The 19,628-nt window shown below is 33.7% G+C and overlaps 1 protein-coding gene across 1 annotated transcript in view; it reads right to left on the bottom strand.

Moving 5' to 3' along the window:
* Positions 1-2,587: 2,587 nt before the first annotated feature.
* The window catches only part of LOC149557966 (protein LATERAL BRANCHING OXIDOREDUCTASE 1-like), a 99,012-nt gene continuing 81,971 nt past the window's right edge, over positions 2,588-19,628 (bottom strand). The window contains exon 4 of the mRNA XM_089832408.1: positions 2,588-3,178. Within this exon, the coding sequence (XP_089688534.1) occupies positions 2,915-3,178 (264 nt within the window). The 3' untranslated portion in view covers positions 2,588-2,914. The remainder of the gene's footprint in view (positions 3,179-19,628) is intronic.

The following is a 19,628-nucleotide window of genomic DNA, read 5'->3' as shown; positions in this document are numbered from 1 at the left end:
CATATAATAATGCCAACACGAAATAGAAGTGTCACTCGCATGTTATAAAACGATGCCCTCAAACAAGGATGGAGCAAAAACGTTGAACCACACAAGGACATCCTGCAACTAAAAAGTTGATGGTCAAGACAAAATGACTCAATGGACTCACATAATTGGGCAAGGTAATTTATTCGATGGTACGTAATCTTCATGCATAGTGACATCAGTCATTACATTGGAAAGGTCTAAGGGTATATTAGGTAATACTTACATGAAATTAATAGCATTGTTTAATTATAAATAGGATAATATAATTTGTATTTTTATTCCCTGAATAAATATTATTGGTTGAGTTCATGAATTCTAATGTTATGAAATATAAATAGCATTAGGATAAGATTAGAAATAAATTCATGTAATGAGGGGATATACCATTATAATTACATATATAATAACAATTCTTAGTTATTAAACTATAGTTGGTATTATAATTTTCATTGAGTAGATAATAATAATATATTGAAAATGTAGATTAAAGTGCATATATATATAAGGTGGAATATCTATATTTTATTGGAATGATGTTATCATTATGTAAACTTATTTGTGTATTTCAATACGTACTATAAGAACTATGTGTCTTGATCTTTTCCTCCGAGAATGTTATTGCAAGAAAGAGTGAGTTTGATACGTTCATCTCAAAGAGTGGGTAGAGGATACATTTCAGTTGACTTTGAAGATCTTAATCATAAAAAATTCAGAGGGAGTATGACACTTCATCAAAGGCAACGTTGTTTGAGGAGCTTAGATGATTGATTTTCAAAAGGAGTTCAAAAGTCATGGCAAGTGACTGATTTTAATGGGCCTACCCCATGTGTACGTATGAGGAAGTATCAACTTCCAAATGATTATCATGTGTATTTGCGAAAGTTGTCAAAAGGTGACGATCTTACAATAACTTAATTTTCTATTACGATAAATATCTTTTGATGTCAATGCAGATCATGATAGATTATATTTGCATGGTGGATGTTTATATGATAAGCATTATGAGAATGTGTGTACACATACCTTATAAACTTTTTTTTGAGTACATGGTGAATGTTATGCAAATTGATGTTTTGGAGGGCCATTACACAAAGTACTTGGTGAATGTCATGTGAATTCATGTTCTAAAAGGCCATTACTCACAATACTTGGTGAATATTTTGCATCTCAACATTCTAAAAGACCATTGCTCAAAGAGTATTTGGTGTACTCTAGGAGACCAATACTCATGATATCAAATGTGATATCAAACTTTATTGAGTACTTGGTGAATATCATGTATTCTAGGAGACCAATACTTATGATGTCAAATGTGATATCAAAACTTTTTAAGTACTTGGTGAATATCTTGTGTCAATATTTTGGGAGACCAGTACTCTTGATATCAAATGTGATATCAAAATGATGGATATCTTCTGATTAAATCTATCCTTAAAAAATTTCATTCTTAATATTACCAATGGTGTGATATTTTTCTTGTGTTTATCCCCCCTAGCTAAGTGGGAGTCCTGATGTTTGGTAGCTTCAATTGGATAAACTATGAGACTAAAGTGCTAGGGAGGATAAATGCAAGACAAATATTACACCATTGGTACTATTAAATAACTATTATAATTATCATTACGTTAATGAATAGACATGTCCCATGTCTACTCTTGATTCTTTCTTGATGTAAATATAAGATTGTTGTCTTTGGAAAGTATATTCTAAGAAGGTAATACAATTACATTTGCAGCAATCCTAATAAAATCAACAGTCAACATTTTAGAGTTTCCTAGATGGTGTGCGGGCTACCAAATGATCTAATCATCCCCTTCCAAGGAGTTAACCTCCTCTACATCAACCACACTCTTGTCTTGTCACTCAAGCACTCAAAACATAGGATGGATCAGAGTGTTTGCATAATAATACTATAAGCATAAATTGATAAAACACTTTAACTATTCCACATAAAACATTACTATCATGTTCATATAATGAAATAACATGAAATAACATAACATCATCATTAACATCATGACTAATTAATGTTCAATTATGTGTTTTCCATTAAATACATCAATATGTCTTATAATCTCTTTTTAAGTCACAAAATTAATGCACTGTTAACTTTTAATTATTTCCTTAACTAATGTCATGAACATAGTTGAGAAAGTCAAAGATCGACAAGATCACCACACAAGTAGGATACTAGGAAAACAAAAATACGGGATGCACTAGTTTGAGATTAAAATTATGCAACGTGTGGAAAATAAGGTACTCTAATTTGGTCATATTGTTGGTAGTTTGGCTGTATAAAATAGAGCATTCATTTAAAAACATCTTCTTTGTTAAATGCATTCCCTACAACAAGAACCGTAAATTCTGCAAGTGCTGCTTGGCCTTCAACTTAAGTTTTGTGCCTAAAACTTGCAAAGTTTCCAAATTTTGCAGGAATGTCATTCTTTTAGGAAGAGAAAAATAGAGCAATCAAGTTGATTCTGGATGGAGAGAACATATTCAGTTAACATTTAGAAGAAAAAAGAATGTGTACTAGTATCTCTCTTGGAAGAAAGAGTAGTCTAATGAAGAAAATTAAATTAATTATTCAAATGGAATTCCAAGCATTTTACGATCCTGAAAATTGAAACTGATATGGTTGCATGAATGTATCTGTTTATTACACTAAAATTTTGAGGAATAAAAATAAAATATTTTTAGCTCCTCAATTTTTAATGTGATGCAAAAAAGTTACAGTTGAATGTTCCTTGACTTGAAAGACTGTTCACATCAGAACTCATATTTTTTCTAATATTCAGTACTCATCACACATGTAAAATATCCATATACGAACGCAATATAAGAAATCACTAGAGTACATTTTGCATACAACGGTGGATCCATATTATTTTATCTCGTTCGCTGCCATACATGCATATTCATATAACGCTTTTTTCCCTTCAATCTTATGAGACATGTGGTGTCTAATAAAATCTTCATGTATAAATTTCCTGAACAAGAGGGGATTATTTTCGTCAGTCAATTGCGGTGCAGGACTGATCTCTGCATCAAATCCTGGATTGTAGAAAATGGCAATAGAAAATCTGGCACACTCCTTGCTTGTTACTGCTCTATGCTCGATACTTCTATATCTTCCATTTGTCATCACCTGCATCAATGTTTCACATACCGTAACATTGCAGGAGTTATAGGTCAACAAGTTCCAATTGTTTGGATGACTTTAATTTCCTTAGCTAGATTTTTGGCTTAGCACTACAATACCTTTTCCATGAAATATATTCGAAAATTCCCATATAACGGGTAAAGTAATGTACAAGTAATAATTCAATGCAGCATATGCTTCATTTTGAACTTTAGACGAAGACCAATGGGTTGTGTCTTCTTATCTGTTACAACATAATGGGTTTATTCAAGTTGTAAGGCTTATGTTAAAAAGATGAATCTCGAATGGTGCTACATTAATGTAATTCAATCCTTTCAGACTTTTTATTGAAATACAGTTTTAGCTAACTATGTTAAATATCTATTATGTTGATCAATTGATTTTTTTTTGGCAATCTATAGCTGGGTTTAGGATAAATGGAGAGAGCAAAAGAATCATATCATCATAAGTATTACATCCCCATCAGCTAATAAAAGAAATACAATAGCATGGTCAATGTCTATTTAAGAAAGCATGGGCCACAATATGGGCAGGAGAAGAACTCGGGAGAGATTGCCTGGAAACTAAGACACAGAAAAGAATAGGGAAGGAGAAAATGGCATGGAGAGAAGAGAAACTCGGTTTTCTGTCAAAGTTCACAAGAGTAGACTCATGATAGGAGGAAAGGAGACTGCAGATAATTGCAGAGAAAACTATGTGAGGAGAGCACAGAGAATGGGAGAAAGAAAAGGAAAAGGATGAAATTTTAGAGCAGTTTTATAGGCATATAGACCTCAAAATGTAAGCGATTGGGGTAGATGATGAGTGGGGTAGATGATGTTGAGGGAAGTTTGAAAACAAGTAATTTTGTTTGGAGAAGAAAAATCCAAAGAAAGGTGGAGGGATTGAATGTCATGTGAGACGGCACACAAGGGAAAGCAGAATGGATAAATGAAACATTTTGGGGAGAAAAAGAAGAGAGGAATCACCACAGAAGGGAGAATGTGGGAGGATTTTACAGATATTTACATACCTAAAGCAGAAGCAGCAGTCACATCAGTAATGGATGGAAGCAAGTATAGTTTCTGGGAAGGAAGGTAATCACCAGATGAATGTAGAAGCTAGGAAAAAGAAGGAACAAGAGAAGAAATTTAGATGGCAAGTCGAGCATGCGTACCAATAGCTGTTATAGCTAACTTTACACACTACCAATCCTAAACAGTACATCGGGTTTTGATGATTTGTTTTTTGTTGTCTCCATAAGCGACTGACTTGCTTATGGCCATTGTTCTAGCTTCTGGGTAGAAATGACACAGAATGTGGGATCTAGTAAGCATCAAAGGTTCAAAAACTTGTCATTTCAAAATGTCACCCAATACATGGCCCCTTGGTGCCATTACCAACAGATACCCATAGTGAAATAAAAAATCAGTCATCTAAAAAGAATTTATCCGCTTCTTTTATTTTGGTGAATATTAGTTAATTTATACATGATGGAGTGAGCCCAAGGAACCCTCAATCAACATAAAATAGAGCACCAAGAAGCATGCTATTTTGATGATTGTCCTAATGAACATGGTTTGAGAGCGAATCTCAAGAAAAAATACAAGGGGTTGAATTTAATTGGTTAAAATATTAGGTTTTCATTGTAGAAACCCAAGTTCAATTCCCCACAAGGGCATCTAAAGTGGAATTCTAAGTTATGTTGGTTTCTAATGTGGAGGTGGTTTTTTAAACAAAAGTGGGTTTCAAAGTAGTACTCCTTGTTCTTTCGTAGGGGATTTCTATTAAGATTTCTCATGTTGGTTTATGCTCGTATGAGCAAGATATTTGTAAACAATTTTTATTTTTTTTAAATCTCAAGGAAAAGATGCCAATAATTTATTGACAAGCCCAGAATATTTTGGTTGTTGACCAGTTCGAATTAAATTTAAGCAAGTTGTGGGAAATGAGACATTTTGGGCATAAAGTAGGAATAATGATTTTGGGAAAAAAAAAAAAGCATTCATTTTTAAAATATCTTCTTTGTTAAATATATTTATTAGAATAAGAACCATAAATTTTGCAAATGCGGACAAGCCTTCAAACTAAGATTTATGCCTAAAACTTGCGAAGTTTTCAAATTTGGCAAGAATGTCATTGCTTTAGGAAGTAAGAAGTGTTAGTAATGAATAAATAGTGTTGCAAATGTGGTAACTTAAGTTTGAGTTGTTAACAGCAAGAGTTAAGTTTGATCATAGTGGTGTCATAGAATTCCTATTAGAACAAATGACCAACTATAGATTTGGCTCTTAGATCCAGTTAGCTGTCAAGAGTAGTCCACTTGTCCATTTTCATGTGTGTGTTGTCAATCATGAAGTAATTTGTTGTCAATCTATTTTTGAATCATTTAGAATTGTTGGTGGGTCAATCTATAGGCTTCTACTGTTCAATAAAATTACGCTGAAAATTTCTTCCTTCTTTTTTTTTTTTTTTTATATGTTTTTAGATGTATAATTTTTTATTTTAATATGATACTAGAGCCAAGTCTGAGATTCATTTTGTGGTGTTTTCAAACTTCTTTGGAGTGTTGAAGATGCAATATGTGTGCAAAAGGAGGAGCTGCTGCAAGTAATATCAGTTAGTGTGCTGATCTAAATGGTGTTATTGGGAAGAGTACTCATTTGACAGTACTCTCAAGTGTAAGAGATTTTTTGGTAAAAAAAATCTTGTTAGTTTCTCTTGTTTTTTTGTGATGTTCAATCTTGTAGATTCTTATCTAACTGAATCAAATAAGTTAGATGGTACCAATTATGTTAATTGGAAGTTCAAGATGTAGACTCTAATGGAGGAGCATAATGTTTGGGCCATTGTAAATGGCAAAGAGGCCAAGCCTACATCACCTACAACAAAACTGGTTGTTGTCAAAATTTGGAGAAAAGAGAATTAGAAGTCAATATTTTCTTGCTTATGTCAGTAAAAGACTCAGTTATCCCTCACATAAGAGACATTACTACTTCTAGTGGTACATGGTCAGCTTTGAAAGGTTTGTATGAGATTACAAACTCATAGAATTTTGTTTTTGAAGAGCAAATTATTGTCTATCAAAATGAAAGTAAATGAAAGTGTTAGTGAATTTCTATCAAGAGTTAAGGAATTGAGGGGTAAGTTAGCTGATGTTGGTGAACAAGTATCTAGTATGATCTAGTAATAGCTACTTTGAACAGAATGATTAGTGATTATCAAGTTTTCATTATTAGTTTGGCTGCAAAAGAAAATACACCTTCTTTTGAGAATTTGGTAGGTATCCTTCTACAATAAGAGGAGAGAAACAAGCATCTTTATAACAAATCTCAAAGTGTAGAGTCAGCTTTGATGGTGAAAGACAAGAAGCCATATGAAGGAAACCAATGGTCAAAGAACAAAGGATGGAGTAAGTTTGACAACCAAAAGAACAAAGAAGAAAAAAGGCATCATGGTGGGGAAGCATCAAAATCAAATGTAAAGAAAAATAGAAAATTGTAATTATTGTGGCAAACCTGGTCATTATGGATATGAATGTTACAAAAAGAAAAATAATGAATCCAAAAACAACAAACATGAGGCTAGTTTTGTGAATAATGAGGATACAATAAGTGATAACCTTCATGATTTAAAGTTGTTTGTTTCTGATTATGCTCTTTCAGCTGAATAAAGTGATTGTAATGATTGGTTTATAAATTCAGGAGCATCAATCCACATGTCATGTCATAGAAATTGGTTCAAAAAATTGAAAAGAAAATTAATGGTAGAAAGATTTATTTAGGATATAATCGGTCAAATGATGTAAACGGATGTGGTGATATAAATGTACAATTACCTAGTGGTCATGTAAAGAAATTTGTTAATGTTATGTATGTCGCAGGAATTAAGAAGAATTTGATTTCAGTTTAAACAATTGTTGATCAAGGTCTAAAAGTTGAATTTTTGAAGACAAGATCTAATGAAGAGTTATGGCATAAAAGGTATGGTCATTTACATTTAAAATATATTAATTCTCTACAAAGAGAAGAGATGGTGCAAGGTCTTACAATATTCAAGGATGAACAAATCAATTGTGATAGATGTGCATCAGGCAAACAACATAAAAATGAATTTCCAATAAGAACTAATGTAAAGGAAAAAGCTATTCTTGAATTAGTGCATTCAGATGTGTGTAGTCCTATGCAAACTCAGATGTGTGGTGTCCCATGCAAACTCAATCACTTGGGGGAGCATCTTACTTTCTTATATTTGTTAATGATTGTACTAGATACACTTGGGTGTATTTCTTAAGGAATAAGAGTGAAGTTTTTTAATGTTTCAAAGAATTCAAAACAATGGTAGGAAACAAACAGCTCATAATGTTATGATTCTTAGATCAGATCATGGCAGGGAATATACTTCTGAATTTTTTGTGAAATATTGCAAAGATAATGGCATTCTTAAGCAATATGCAGTTCCCATAGTCTTGAACAAATGGTGTAGCTGAAAAAAAAAATAGAATAGTTGTTGAATGTGCTAGGACTATGCTGAAAGAAAAGAATATCCCTAATAATGTGTGAGTTGAAGCAATTAATACAGCTATCTATTTGTTAAATAGGAGACCTACTAAGTATCTTGCAAACAAAACTCCTTATGAAACTCTTCTTGAAATTAAGCCAGTTGTTAGTCATTTGAGAATTTTTGGAACTAAGGCATATCATCATATTCCAAAAGAGAATAGCAAGAAACTTGATGCAACGTCATTCAAATGTATATTTGTTAGTTATTGTATTGATCACAAGGCCTACAGGATGTATAATCCTACTACTCAGAAGGTATTTGCTAGTAGAGATTTTATATTTCATGAATTTGCAAATGATGTTCAAGATGAAGAAAAGCTAGACAAAACCAGTTCATTGAAACTACTTGAAGAAGACAATGAAAGTTCAGATATTGTAGATCAACAAACTCATGATCAAAGTGGGCATGAGACAAGTCAAGCTGAGACCACATCATCCAATAATGAAGCAATAAGAAGATCTACAAATCAAGGTTGTTACAAGATTCAAGAAGAGTTGGCAGATTAACAGATTTCCGGATGATTGATTAACAGAGGAACAAATGTGTTCCTTATAAAGAATTACAAGGACGTTGTTTCTAAAAGAAACAACGTAGACTAAAGACGGAATTAGAAACAAAACTAGAGACAGGATAGGAAACATTCCTATCTGGACTGAAGAAAAAAGAGACGGGATAGGAAACATTCCTATCTAGACTGAAAGACGGACTACAGACAAGTAGTTGACTATTATAGAAAGTATAAGATATTATCTTAATACCCTCCCTTAATGGTCAACGTACGGATGTCGGAACATTCTGTGATAACTGAGACCCTCCTTGGATCTACAAAATGCTGAAACCAAGAAGCTTTGCCAGAAGAGTGCTATGACTCAAAATAAGTTGCATTTACAAAACTTCGTTTTTGTGGGAAAAACGGTAAAACCCAGAATCTCACGCAACCTTGCGTATTATAGACAACTTGAAATGATTTTTGAAGAGAAAATCAACAAACCCAAAAAAAAGAAACAAATTCAGAAGGCGAAAAATGCAGCTTCGCCTTGATCAGGAAGCTCGACAACTTGTGTTGTTGGCTGGGAAGCATTTTGCCTTGCTTGGGCAGCCAAACGTTTCCGGCACTCGAATTTCATATGGCCGAACTTGTGACGGTAATTACACTATAAATTTTGCTTCGTAGAGCCATCCAAGGATTGAGCAGAAGGTTGATGCTGGGAAGGCTGAGAAGACTGATGTTTGCCAATGTTCTGTTGAAAGGATTTTGCAGCAAAGGCTTGCTCAGTGGAGGTGGAACTGGAGCTGCTACCAAACTGTTGTTTCCACCGATCTTGCTGAAGCAGCAGGGTGCAGAGATCAGTGAACTTTAGATCAACACCAATAGATGTGATGTTGAGAGTCTCGATAAAATGCTCATAGGATTTTGGTAAACTCCGAAGAGTGATTACCACAATATCCTCTTCCTCCATCTTGCGACCGATGGCAAGTAACTGATCACGAATTTCATGAATCCGATTCAGGTGTGCCTGGAGCGAGGTGCACTCATCCATGACAATAGAAAACAGAGTGTTTTTCAAAAAGAAGGCTCTACTCTTGTTGGAAGTCTCATGAAGACCTTTTAGATGTGTCCAAATTTCGACAACTGTCTTGTCGGATGGAATCTGAGAAAGCTGGTCATCAACTACGGATAGTTTGAGAAGCATTACTGCCTCTCGATTGTTCAGATCCCATGTATCTTGATTAGGACCCGGAGAAGTCGGACGCTGCCTAACACCTAGAACAAGTTGATCAGTGTTTCGATATTCGAAGATTGCGATGATGCGCTGCTTCCAGGTTCCATAATTGCGACCATTGAATTTTGAATTATGCTCGAGCAAAATATTTGTCAGAGATGCCATGGCACGTTTTTCAATGAAAACAGTGAAAATCTGTGAAGGCACGTTCTTCGAGGCAAAAGTACGAATGACCCAGAAGAGAGCTTGAAAAACCCAGAAGCAATTTGCTATCGTTTTCTGGATCCGCTGGCTCAAAAATCAAGGCACCCAGAAAAAATGGACAACAACCCAGTTGAGCTCTCGAAAAACCCACCAAGAATCTACAAACAAAATATTTTTTCGACCCCAAAAATTAGGGTTTCAAAAAAAAAAGGCCCTGGCTGAAAAAGGCTTGAAAAAACTTCAGATTTCTTGATAAAAATGGCTTTCATTTTGCATGGACACGATTTTCAAATTCATAAACCCTAGCTGAAACTTAGAGGGTCACAGATAAATTTCTCAAAAAAGTAGAAATCTTGGACATGCTATAGAGAAATCCCTAGAAATAATTTCAAAAAATTTAGCAGATAATTTCAAAAGAAATTATAAATTTTTCGAAAAATTCCTTATCATGGCTCTGATACCATGTTACAAGATTCAAGAAGAGTTGGCAGATTAACGGATTTCCGGATGATTGATTAACAGAGGAACAAATGTGTTCCTTATAAAGAATTACAAGGATGTTGTTTCTAAAAGAAACAACGTAGACTGAAGACAAAATTAGAAACAAAACTACAGACAGGATAGGAAACATTCCTATCTGGACTGAAGAAAAAAGAGACGGGATAGGAAACATTCCTATCTAGACTGAAATACGGACTACAAACAAGTAGTTGACTATTATAGAAAGTATAAGAAATTATCTTAATAAAGGCACCAATCAAGTATAATGATTATGGTTTAATGACCCAAGTAATGAGTGTAGATGAACCTAAAATTTTGGAGAAGCTAAGAATCATGAAGAATGGATGAATGCAATGCATGAAGAATATATTTCAATTATGAATATAACACTTGGGAACTAATTGAACTACCAACAAATAAAATTCCTATTGGCTGTAAATGGTTCTTCAAAACAAAGTTTAATGTTGATGGCACTATTGATAAATTCAAAACTAGATTAGTTGTAAAAGGGTACTCACAAAAGGAAGGAATTGACTATGAAGATACTTTTGCACCAGTTGCTAAAATGAATACTATTAGGTTAATGATTGCACTTGCTACTATATTTGATTGGGTTCTACAATGGATGTTGAATCAGCATTTGTAAATGGTGATTTAAAGGAGGAAATTTACCTTGTTCGACCTAAAGGTTTTGTAGAACAGGAAAAAGAGCATTTGGTATGCAAGTTAAAAATGACATTATATGGTCTCAAACAAACACCAAGGTCATGGTATGAAAAAATTGATAAATTCTTCTTTCAATAAGGATATATTAAGAGTAAAAATGATCCAAATTTGTACATAAAGAATGATGAACATGGGAATGTTGTTTTGATTTATTTGTATCAAAAAGTTCTATAGAGTTGATTGATTCAATCAAGGCAACTCTATCACAGGCATTTGAAATGAAGGATCTTGGCAAAATGCAGTATTGCTTAGGAATTGAAGTGTGGAAACAAAATGGTAGGACTTTGATTACTTAAAGTAAATATGCAAAGAATTTAATCCAAAAGTTTAATATGCAATATAAAGCAGCATGTACTCCATTGGAACAAAATTTCAAGTTCTCTTGTGATAATGACACTTCAAAAGTCAATGGGATGTTGTATAGGCAGATGATGGGAAGTCTAAACTACTTGACCACTACAAGACCTGATATTTTATATTCTATTCGCACACTTAGCCAATTCATGGCTAATCCTCTCGAGTTCCATTGGAATGTAGCAAAAGAGTTATTCGACACCTACAAGGCACCATATCTTTTGGCATTGAATATACTAACCATTTGAATTTTGAGTTGACAGGTTATTCTGATTTTGATTGGGCAGGAGATCCAGACGATCGTAAATCAACAACTGGTTATGCATTCAACATAGGATCAAGTGTTGTTTCTTGGAGTGCAAGAAGTAACCAAGTATTTCTCTTTCATCTACTGAAGCTAAGTACAATGCATTATGCAATGCTACTTGTGAAGCAATTGGCTAAGGAGAATTCTTGAAGATATGCGACAAAAGCAAGAAGTGCCTACTTCAATCAAGTGTGACAAATCAAAGTAAATCAAGCTTGCAAACAGTCCTATTTTCCATGCAAGATCAAAGCATCTATAAACTCAACATCATTTTGTAGAGAGAAAATTCAGTCTCAAGAGATAGAGTTGAACTATTGTAATACCAATGACAATATAGCTGATATATTCACCAAGTCGTTGGGAAAAATAAAGTGTGTGACATTTAGAGAGATGTTAGGGATCAAACAAAATCTAGTTATTCCTTATTGGGGGGGTGTTAGAGTAATGACTAAATAATGTTGCACATGTGGCAACTCAAGTTTGAATTGTTGGCATCAAGAGTTCCAATGAGAACAAATGACTAACTGTAGATCTGGCTCTTAGATCCAGTTAGCTATCAAGAGTAGTCCACTTGTTCATTTTCATGTATGTTGTCAATCATGAAGTAGTTTGATGTCAATCTATTTTCCAGTCATTTAGGAATGTTGGTGGGTCAATCTATTGTATAAATAGGCTTCTAGCGTTCAATAAAATTAAGCTGCAAGTTTCTTCCTTCCCTGCCTTCTTTTAGATATGTTTTCAACTGTATAATTTCTCTATTTTAATAAAAAGTAGTAAAATCAAGATGATTTTTGGATGGAGAGAAAATATTACTTAACATCTAGAAGAAAAAATGTTTGCTAAAATCAAAAAGGAGGAAAGTGTACTTGATGTGTGTCTCTTGGGAAAGAGCTGGCAGAAAACAAATTAATTATTCAAATGCATTTAAAAGCATTTTACATATCAAAACTTGAAATTATATGGTGGCATGAATGTATTTGTCCATTGTACTAGAAATTTGAGGAAAAAAATAACATCTTTTACCTCCTCAATTATTTATGTGATGCAAAAAAAGTTCAAATTGAATGTTCCCGACCAATGAAAAGACCATATTTTTTATAGCATTTAGTCCTTACATTTTCTCTAGCATTCAATCCAATCCTCACACATATGTAAAATATCCGTTCACAAATATATATAGCAATCACTATAGTACATTTTGCATGCAATGTTGGATCCACGTGTTATTTTCTCCCATTCACTATTATGCTTACATATTCATATAATGCTTTATTTCCTTCAAGCTTTTTAATGAGACTGTTGACTATATGGCAAGAAATATTGTCAATTAGTGACAAACCACTGAAGCTATCCAAGAAGGTCGGTTAATACTGCAACCGAGCTTTCCATTAGAGAGGATTTTAGTATAGCCTGAGCAAATGAAGTTATACTCTGTTAACCGAGCTCACAATATAAACCGAGTTATCCAAGTTGCTAGTGGAAACCAATTTCCCAATGTGGACCAAGTTCACAGTGTTAGCTGAGTTCTCTATGTAAACCAAGCTAACTATTGCTCCTGCATCACTAGAGTGTCACAAAGTTATCCGAGCATCCAAGTAACAGTGTCACCCGAGCTAACTGTGTTGCTTGAGCATCAGCAAAACATCTAGTGCACAGTATTGCTCGAGCATCAATATTTGGGCCAACCTAAAGGTATAAATTGATTATTATAAAGATATCTCCACGTGTTATTTTCAGCAAATGTTATTTTCTCCCATTCATTGTTATGCCTGCATATTCATATAATGCTTTATTTCCTTCAAGCTTATGAGATTGTTGACCATATGGCAAGACATATTGTCAATTAGTGACAAACCACTGAAGCTATCCAGGAAGGTTGGTTAATAATGTAACCAAACTTTTCATTAGAGAGAAGATTTCAGTGTAGCCCAAGCAAATGAAGGTATATTGTGTTAACCAAGCTCACAATATAAACCAAGTTACTCGAGTTGCTAGTGGAAACCAAGTTCCCAGTGTGAACCAAGTTCATAGTGTTAGCCGAGTTCTCTACGTAAACCAAGCTAACTATTGCTCCTGTATCAGTTCATAGTGTTAGCCGAGTTCTCTATATAAACCAAGCTAACTATTGCTCCTGTATCACTACAATGTCACAAAGTTATCCGAGCATCCAAGCAATAGTGTCACCCGAGCTCACTGTATTGCCCAAGCATCAGCAAAACATCTAGTGCACAGTATTGCCTGGGCATCAATATTTGGGCCGACCTAAAGGTATAAATTGATTATTATAAAGATATCTTTTGTGGGAACTGACTTGGTATAGAGTTATTGTTTGAAGGGTATATAAGAAAGACAAATTCATTTGTCTAAGTGTGAGATATATGAAAAGTTGTGATATATGAAAGATTTATGAAGACAAGGAGTGAATATGGAGCAGATTAAGTAATCAAGCTACAAGGCACTATAAAGGGCAGAGCAGAGACTCATCCATCACAGTGAGGTGATCATTTTATTCAAAGGATCTAATTCAATAAATCAAGTTGCAAAGTAGAAATTGTCTTGTTGATTTAACCTAACAGGTGCATCAGTCAAATCCTCTAACCAGGTGGACCTAATAGTCCTTTTGCTAAATCTCTTAACATAGTAGATACTTCATTGTATTGTAAAATCCTTTCACAAGGTGGATCTAACAGTCCTTCATACTCCTAATAGAGTAGATCACTAGAAGTGATCAATTGTAAGCCCTAACAGGCCAACTTTATTACTGCAGAAGTGAAGCATTGTAGGTGTCATCCCCACCCCAGTTTTACCTTCTATTTGGAGGGTTTTTGGGTTACCATATCTTGTGTCAAAGTGTTATGGTGTTGATTTATTTATTGCTTTATGTTCATGCATGAAAGTGGATTAGATAATCTAAAGAAGTAAAGCTGAAGTAATCTTAGTGAGAAGAGTTTAAGTGATTCATGATTCCCCCCCCCCCCCCCCAATTAGTCGCTTGTCATTCCATTTCCAACAATTGGTATCAGAGCAAGGTTCTACTATCAAACGATTAACAACTAGAGAGTAAAGATCAGAGAAAATGGAAGACTACAAGTTAGAAAAAACTATTGACAATGTAAAACTAGATCTGCACATGGCTATGGAGCAAGTCAAGAAACTCAAGGAACAACTCACTCACTCTCTGAAAAGAAGAAAAGAATTGGCTATACAGATGAATGACAATCTCTACATTGAAGAAAGAGTAGAAGATCTATGTAGAGAAAGAAGTTCAGAAGAAGCAGATGTAGCCATAGAAGTTCTACTGGTGACGAATGCTACTCTACAAGAAGTGGGTATGTGCAAGATCATGGTGTGTCAAAAAGTGGTGATGTGAAAAAAATAGAGTTTGAAAACATCTAAAAGCATTTCAAAATCCGCTCTAACTTTTTTCCACCCATCTTGATACCAAAGCTAAAAAGTTGGTCCAAGCCTTATCGGGTATCCGATTTCATATCGGATACCCTATATTATCAGATACCCGATACCTATACTGTGATTTTTTTTTAAAAGCAAAACCCGAGGGTTGTTTGTTCACACTGCGTTTTGTGTTTTGAGCTCCGATATCCGATCCGCAAACTGATACACGATATGCATTAGTGATTTTTTGTTTTTTTTAATGTTTTCAATCAATTTTATTATAAATTTGTTAGTTTTAATTGAATTTGTTAAAATTTAGGTTTTTTTGACAAAAATTGTTGAAATTTACATTTTTTTAATTAGAAATTATGTTTTGCGAATTAATAGGTATGGCTAACCGAAATGATGATATTGAGACAAGAAATACTATTCCTCGTAACCCCCCACCAAATGATCCAGTGCCCCCTCAAAATCATCCACCAATGATCCCCTACCCCCTCAAAACCCTCCTCGAATCGAGGATTTGATATTTGAAAATCTCATCGAATTGAGGGCTTTGCGAACAACATATAACATTGTACCCACATTGGCTCCTATGTCATCCACATTAAACACCATAGTGGATTACATTGAAACACTTACCAACGAACAAAATGTCGCTCTTCATTAGCGTAACGAAATGCATGAGATGTTTGATGATGGGTTGGACTATGATGAGGTTGCAGCCCTCAATATAAGTAAAGATGATTCGGTTGCCCTTTTTGCGAACCCAAAAACCGGTTTACAAGTTGACTGCAAAAAGCCCAAATTATCGATTAAATGGTGCACAAATGACGCCATATGTGCAAACTTTTAGGATTGTTGGTGGATGGTTTTTGACATCCCTCCACATAGCAATTTAGAGGTGTCATTTTATTTCCTTAAAAAATTGTATGCAAAATTTGTGTTGGGCCTCAAGGTGAACTACTGGAGCATGAAGCCCAACATGGGCGTATGTGATGTCCCCATTTTGGCAAGTAATTTAAATAATAATAATAAATATTTTATATAAAGTAATATTAATAAATAATAATATTATGCTATAAGTAATATTATAATAATTATATTATGTCGTATTATAATAGTAATATGAATGAAATAATAAATAATGATAAAGACATGCTTTAATATAGCAATACTATATTAGTAAAAGTATTATAATAATATTATTTATAAATAATACTATTATAATCCTATAATACTTTGTAATCATATTAGACTTATAAATTCAATATTATATTATAATCATATAATAATGTCATATTATGTATAACATATTATAATATAATCAAAGAAATAATAATAATATAATATAATGATATTATGATTACTAAGATATATTTCAATGTAACAATACTATATTAATAATGAATTATAATAATGTATAGTTGATATATTATTAAATTAATATATATTACAATATAATTATTAATATAATATATTAACTAAAGCTTATTAATATAAATATATTATTAATATAATATAATTATTATTATGAAAAGATGTGTCTTTTACTATTAAAATGTATATATGTGGAATAGTAACTTTGAAAGGGTATCATATGGAATCAGATAGAATTATCAAAACCATCCGGAGAAAAATAGGGCAAAGGAATTAATATAAAAAGAGAAGTCGTAGATAAATGATGGACCCCCAATTTGGGTTCATTACAGCGTAGGAGGAGGAGCTCCTCGGGATAGACCCTCTTCCCAGCAGAAGAAAGCTAGCACTTTTGTCCCCCCTACTAATGTCTCCTCCCCGCCTCAATTGTAGCATCTTGATATCATTGTAGAGGCTAGCTCTCAGACTATTAGAGTCATCCATAGATTGAGTAGCCTATTGATATCCTAGGCTAGGTCACTACTGCCTCCCCGTGTTGATGATGCTAGCGCAAGTTCATCATCGACGAGCTCATCACATGTTTGTCTACCCCATACTTGCATAACGTGCAAGAATATTTGTCTAGGTCCCATAAGTGATCTTTCAGAGTATCAATTTGTATTTGATGAGGATACACGAGACGCGCGTACAGAGGCTACAGACCCTGATGCAAGAGAGGAGGGGCATGCAGAGGCATGGACTCCTGTGTCGATACGTGTATACATTTTTTTGTTATGACATGTGATTTAAAGTTAATCTTTATAATAGAGTAATTTTAATTTTTAAGCCGTACTGACTTATACATGTATGTGATCTTTATTCATGTTTAGTTGATGACTGAGAAGGAGCTGAGACAGGTTGATGATTCCATGCTCTCAGCTAGTTCATTTGGCCTTGAGACATCTACGGTACATTATGTTGTGTTCTCATTGTTTTTTCTATTTGATATTGTAGCAAATATGGTTTCTAATCTTTCCTTTTTCTTGTGGGTATCACCTATCCCTGGGGGACAAAGTGCGAGGGATGAGCCAGGACCCATTGACAAGGGAAAGCTAATTAGGTGCTTTCTATTTGATTAAATATCGATGCATTCTTATAAAATGTTTGTGGTAATGAAATTTAATTACATTCTTTATTGTATAGGGCATGGCTACTGGTGATGAACCCATGCAAATTCTACGTCGTAGACGCTCTGGCATTTCCATTCGCACTGAGAGCCCCATTGTATGTATAAGTATCATTTATTTTTTATTTTCCTTATTTTCATAAATAAATTCAAAACTGATTTCCATCATATTAACAACTAGTATTTTGTATCTCATACGAAACTCATTGTGCACACGAGGTTGGATGGTAGAGTTTTGTATCTTTGATGATGCAGCCACTATATCCTAAGGAGGAGCCAACACAAGCAAGTTGTAGTTTGAATTCTTGATTATATGTTATAAATTTAGCATGCTATGAATTATAATGTTATAGTTTAAGTTGTAGATTCATCTGACAAACATATTTGAACATATATCGGCCACAATCAGCGAGGTACAAGCATTGCTGAGGACATAGGAGAGGACTCCTAACCAGCGCAGGAGGTCGACGAAAGAGGTATTTATGATGAAAGTTTAATAGTATAAATCTTCATTAAAAAAAAGATCATTATGCATTTGAGTAATTCAATGTTAGATACAAAGAATCATATAAATTTAGTAGTCTAACTTTGAGTTTTCCTTTTTTGTTAATGTAGGAGGCATCCGATCCACCTAGTGCAGTGAAGAGGCTGCATTTTGACCATCCACCAACAGCCTAGGATAGCATAGTTGTCATAGGATGTGTCATGAGACATTTTGAGATGGCATATGCCACATTGTTTACAGAAACATTGATATTATACACATTCTGATGGCATAATCAGCCACATTTTGTATATGGATCTATGTATTTTGATATATATTTGTGTAATTCGTCTATGGATACATGAACTTTGATATATATGTGTAATTTGTCTATGGATACATGTATTTTGATATATATTTTTGTCATTTATGTGCACAATGATATACATATTAATTTAGTATCTAGTATTGTTCAATTTATCATGGATCATGTGTATTGTTCATATTTATGGAATATCATTAATTTTGATCATGTTTGTTATATTCAATTCAAATGCAATAATTTGTGAATAACATTTTAACAATCTTTATTATCAAATTTGGATGCAATGTTTAATTTGAAATGCTATCATGAGTTATATCTTTTTTCTATCAAAAATTCTATGGTTAATATATGAGAGTTCACTTTCTATCATGTGATTCAGAGTAAGCAAAATAGGGCAACCTTATTAATAGAGAGAAACCATAGAAACAAGCAACATACAGAAAACCATTGTTTTCCTTCTGGTTTTAGTTTTAGATTAGATTTATTCTTTATCTTGGTAGAATGATGCAGAGCCCTTTGGTACACCTTTGATAAACAGTAATTTAAGTAAGGGGATTCACAAAAGGATGGTAGTCTATCAAGGAATTGGGATGAACTCAAAGGCTTCAACAAAGATCCATGGCATTTTAGACAATAACATCAACACACTTTTTAACCTCCTACACAAGGTTCACATAACCCCAAATTTGATTTTAAACTCCACCTTCAACCTTGAAACTAACTCTTGGCTTCAAATCTAATCTCAACACACTTAAGGACTTCACTCCTCAACCATGGACTCCATTCCCAACCATGAACTCATTCCTAGACTTATAATCTTTGATAACTAGCCCTTCACTTTGTTACTATCCTATTACAACAACTTTTCAATTTCAACATAACCTCAAAATATCTCAACTTAAGAGACTTGAGTGGATCAAACCTTTTTAACTTGGTTCCCCAATACCATATCCATATGAATAACATCTATACACTTCTCACATTGATCAAATTATCCATACTGATCCACTTAACAAAACATAGGAACCAAATCATCCAAAACATACCTTCTTGTTGTTCTTTGTATAGACCCAAACACAATTATTCATAACTTTTGAACCATACTTCATTTCCTCAATCCAACTATCAGTAATTAGATCACTTGACCCTCCATACCATATCCAAAAATCAAGCCAATCCAATGATGGAAAATTGAGATATGGCCCCCACAAAAGCACTAAAAATTCTGTGACAAAACAATCTTCCTTTGACAATCTCATTAAAAACATGTTACCAAGTGTAACAATGGAAAATGATACAAATTGCAGAAAGAAACTTTGTTTTATTACTT

The sequence above is a fragment of the Cupressus sempervirens genome, chromosome 5 (genome assembly GCF_028749045.1).
Source record: "Cupressus sempervirens isolate cs-2001-9-10 chromosome 5, ASM2874904v1, whole genome shotgun sequence".
Lineage (NCBI taxonomy): Eukaryota > Viridiplantae > Streptophyta > Pinopsida > Cupressales > Cupressaceae > Cupressus > Cupressus sempervirens.
Note: the sequence above shows the minus strand (reverse complement) of the source record. Positions and strands in the feature narration are given on the sequence as shown.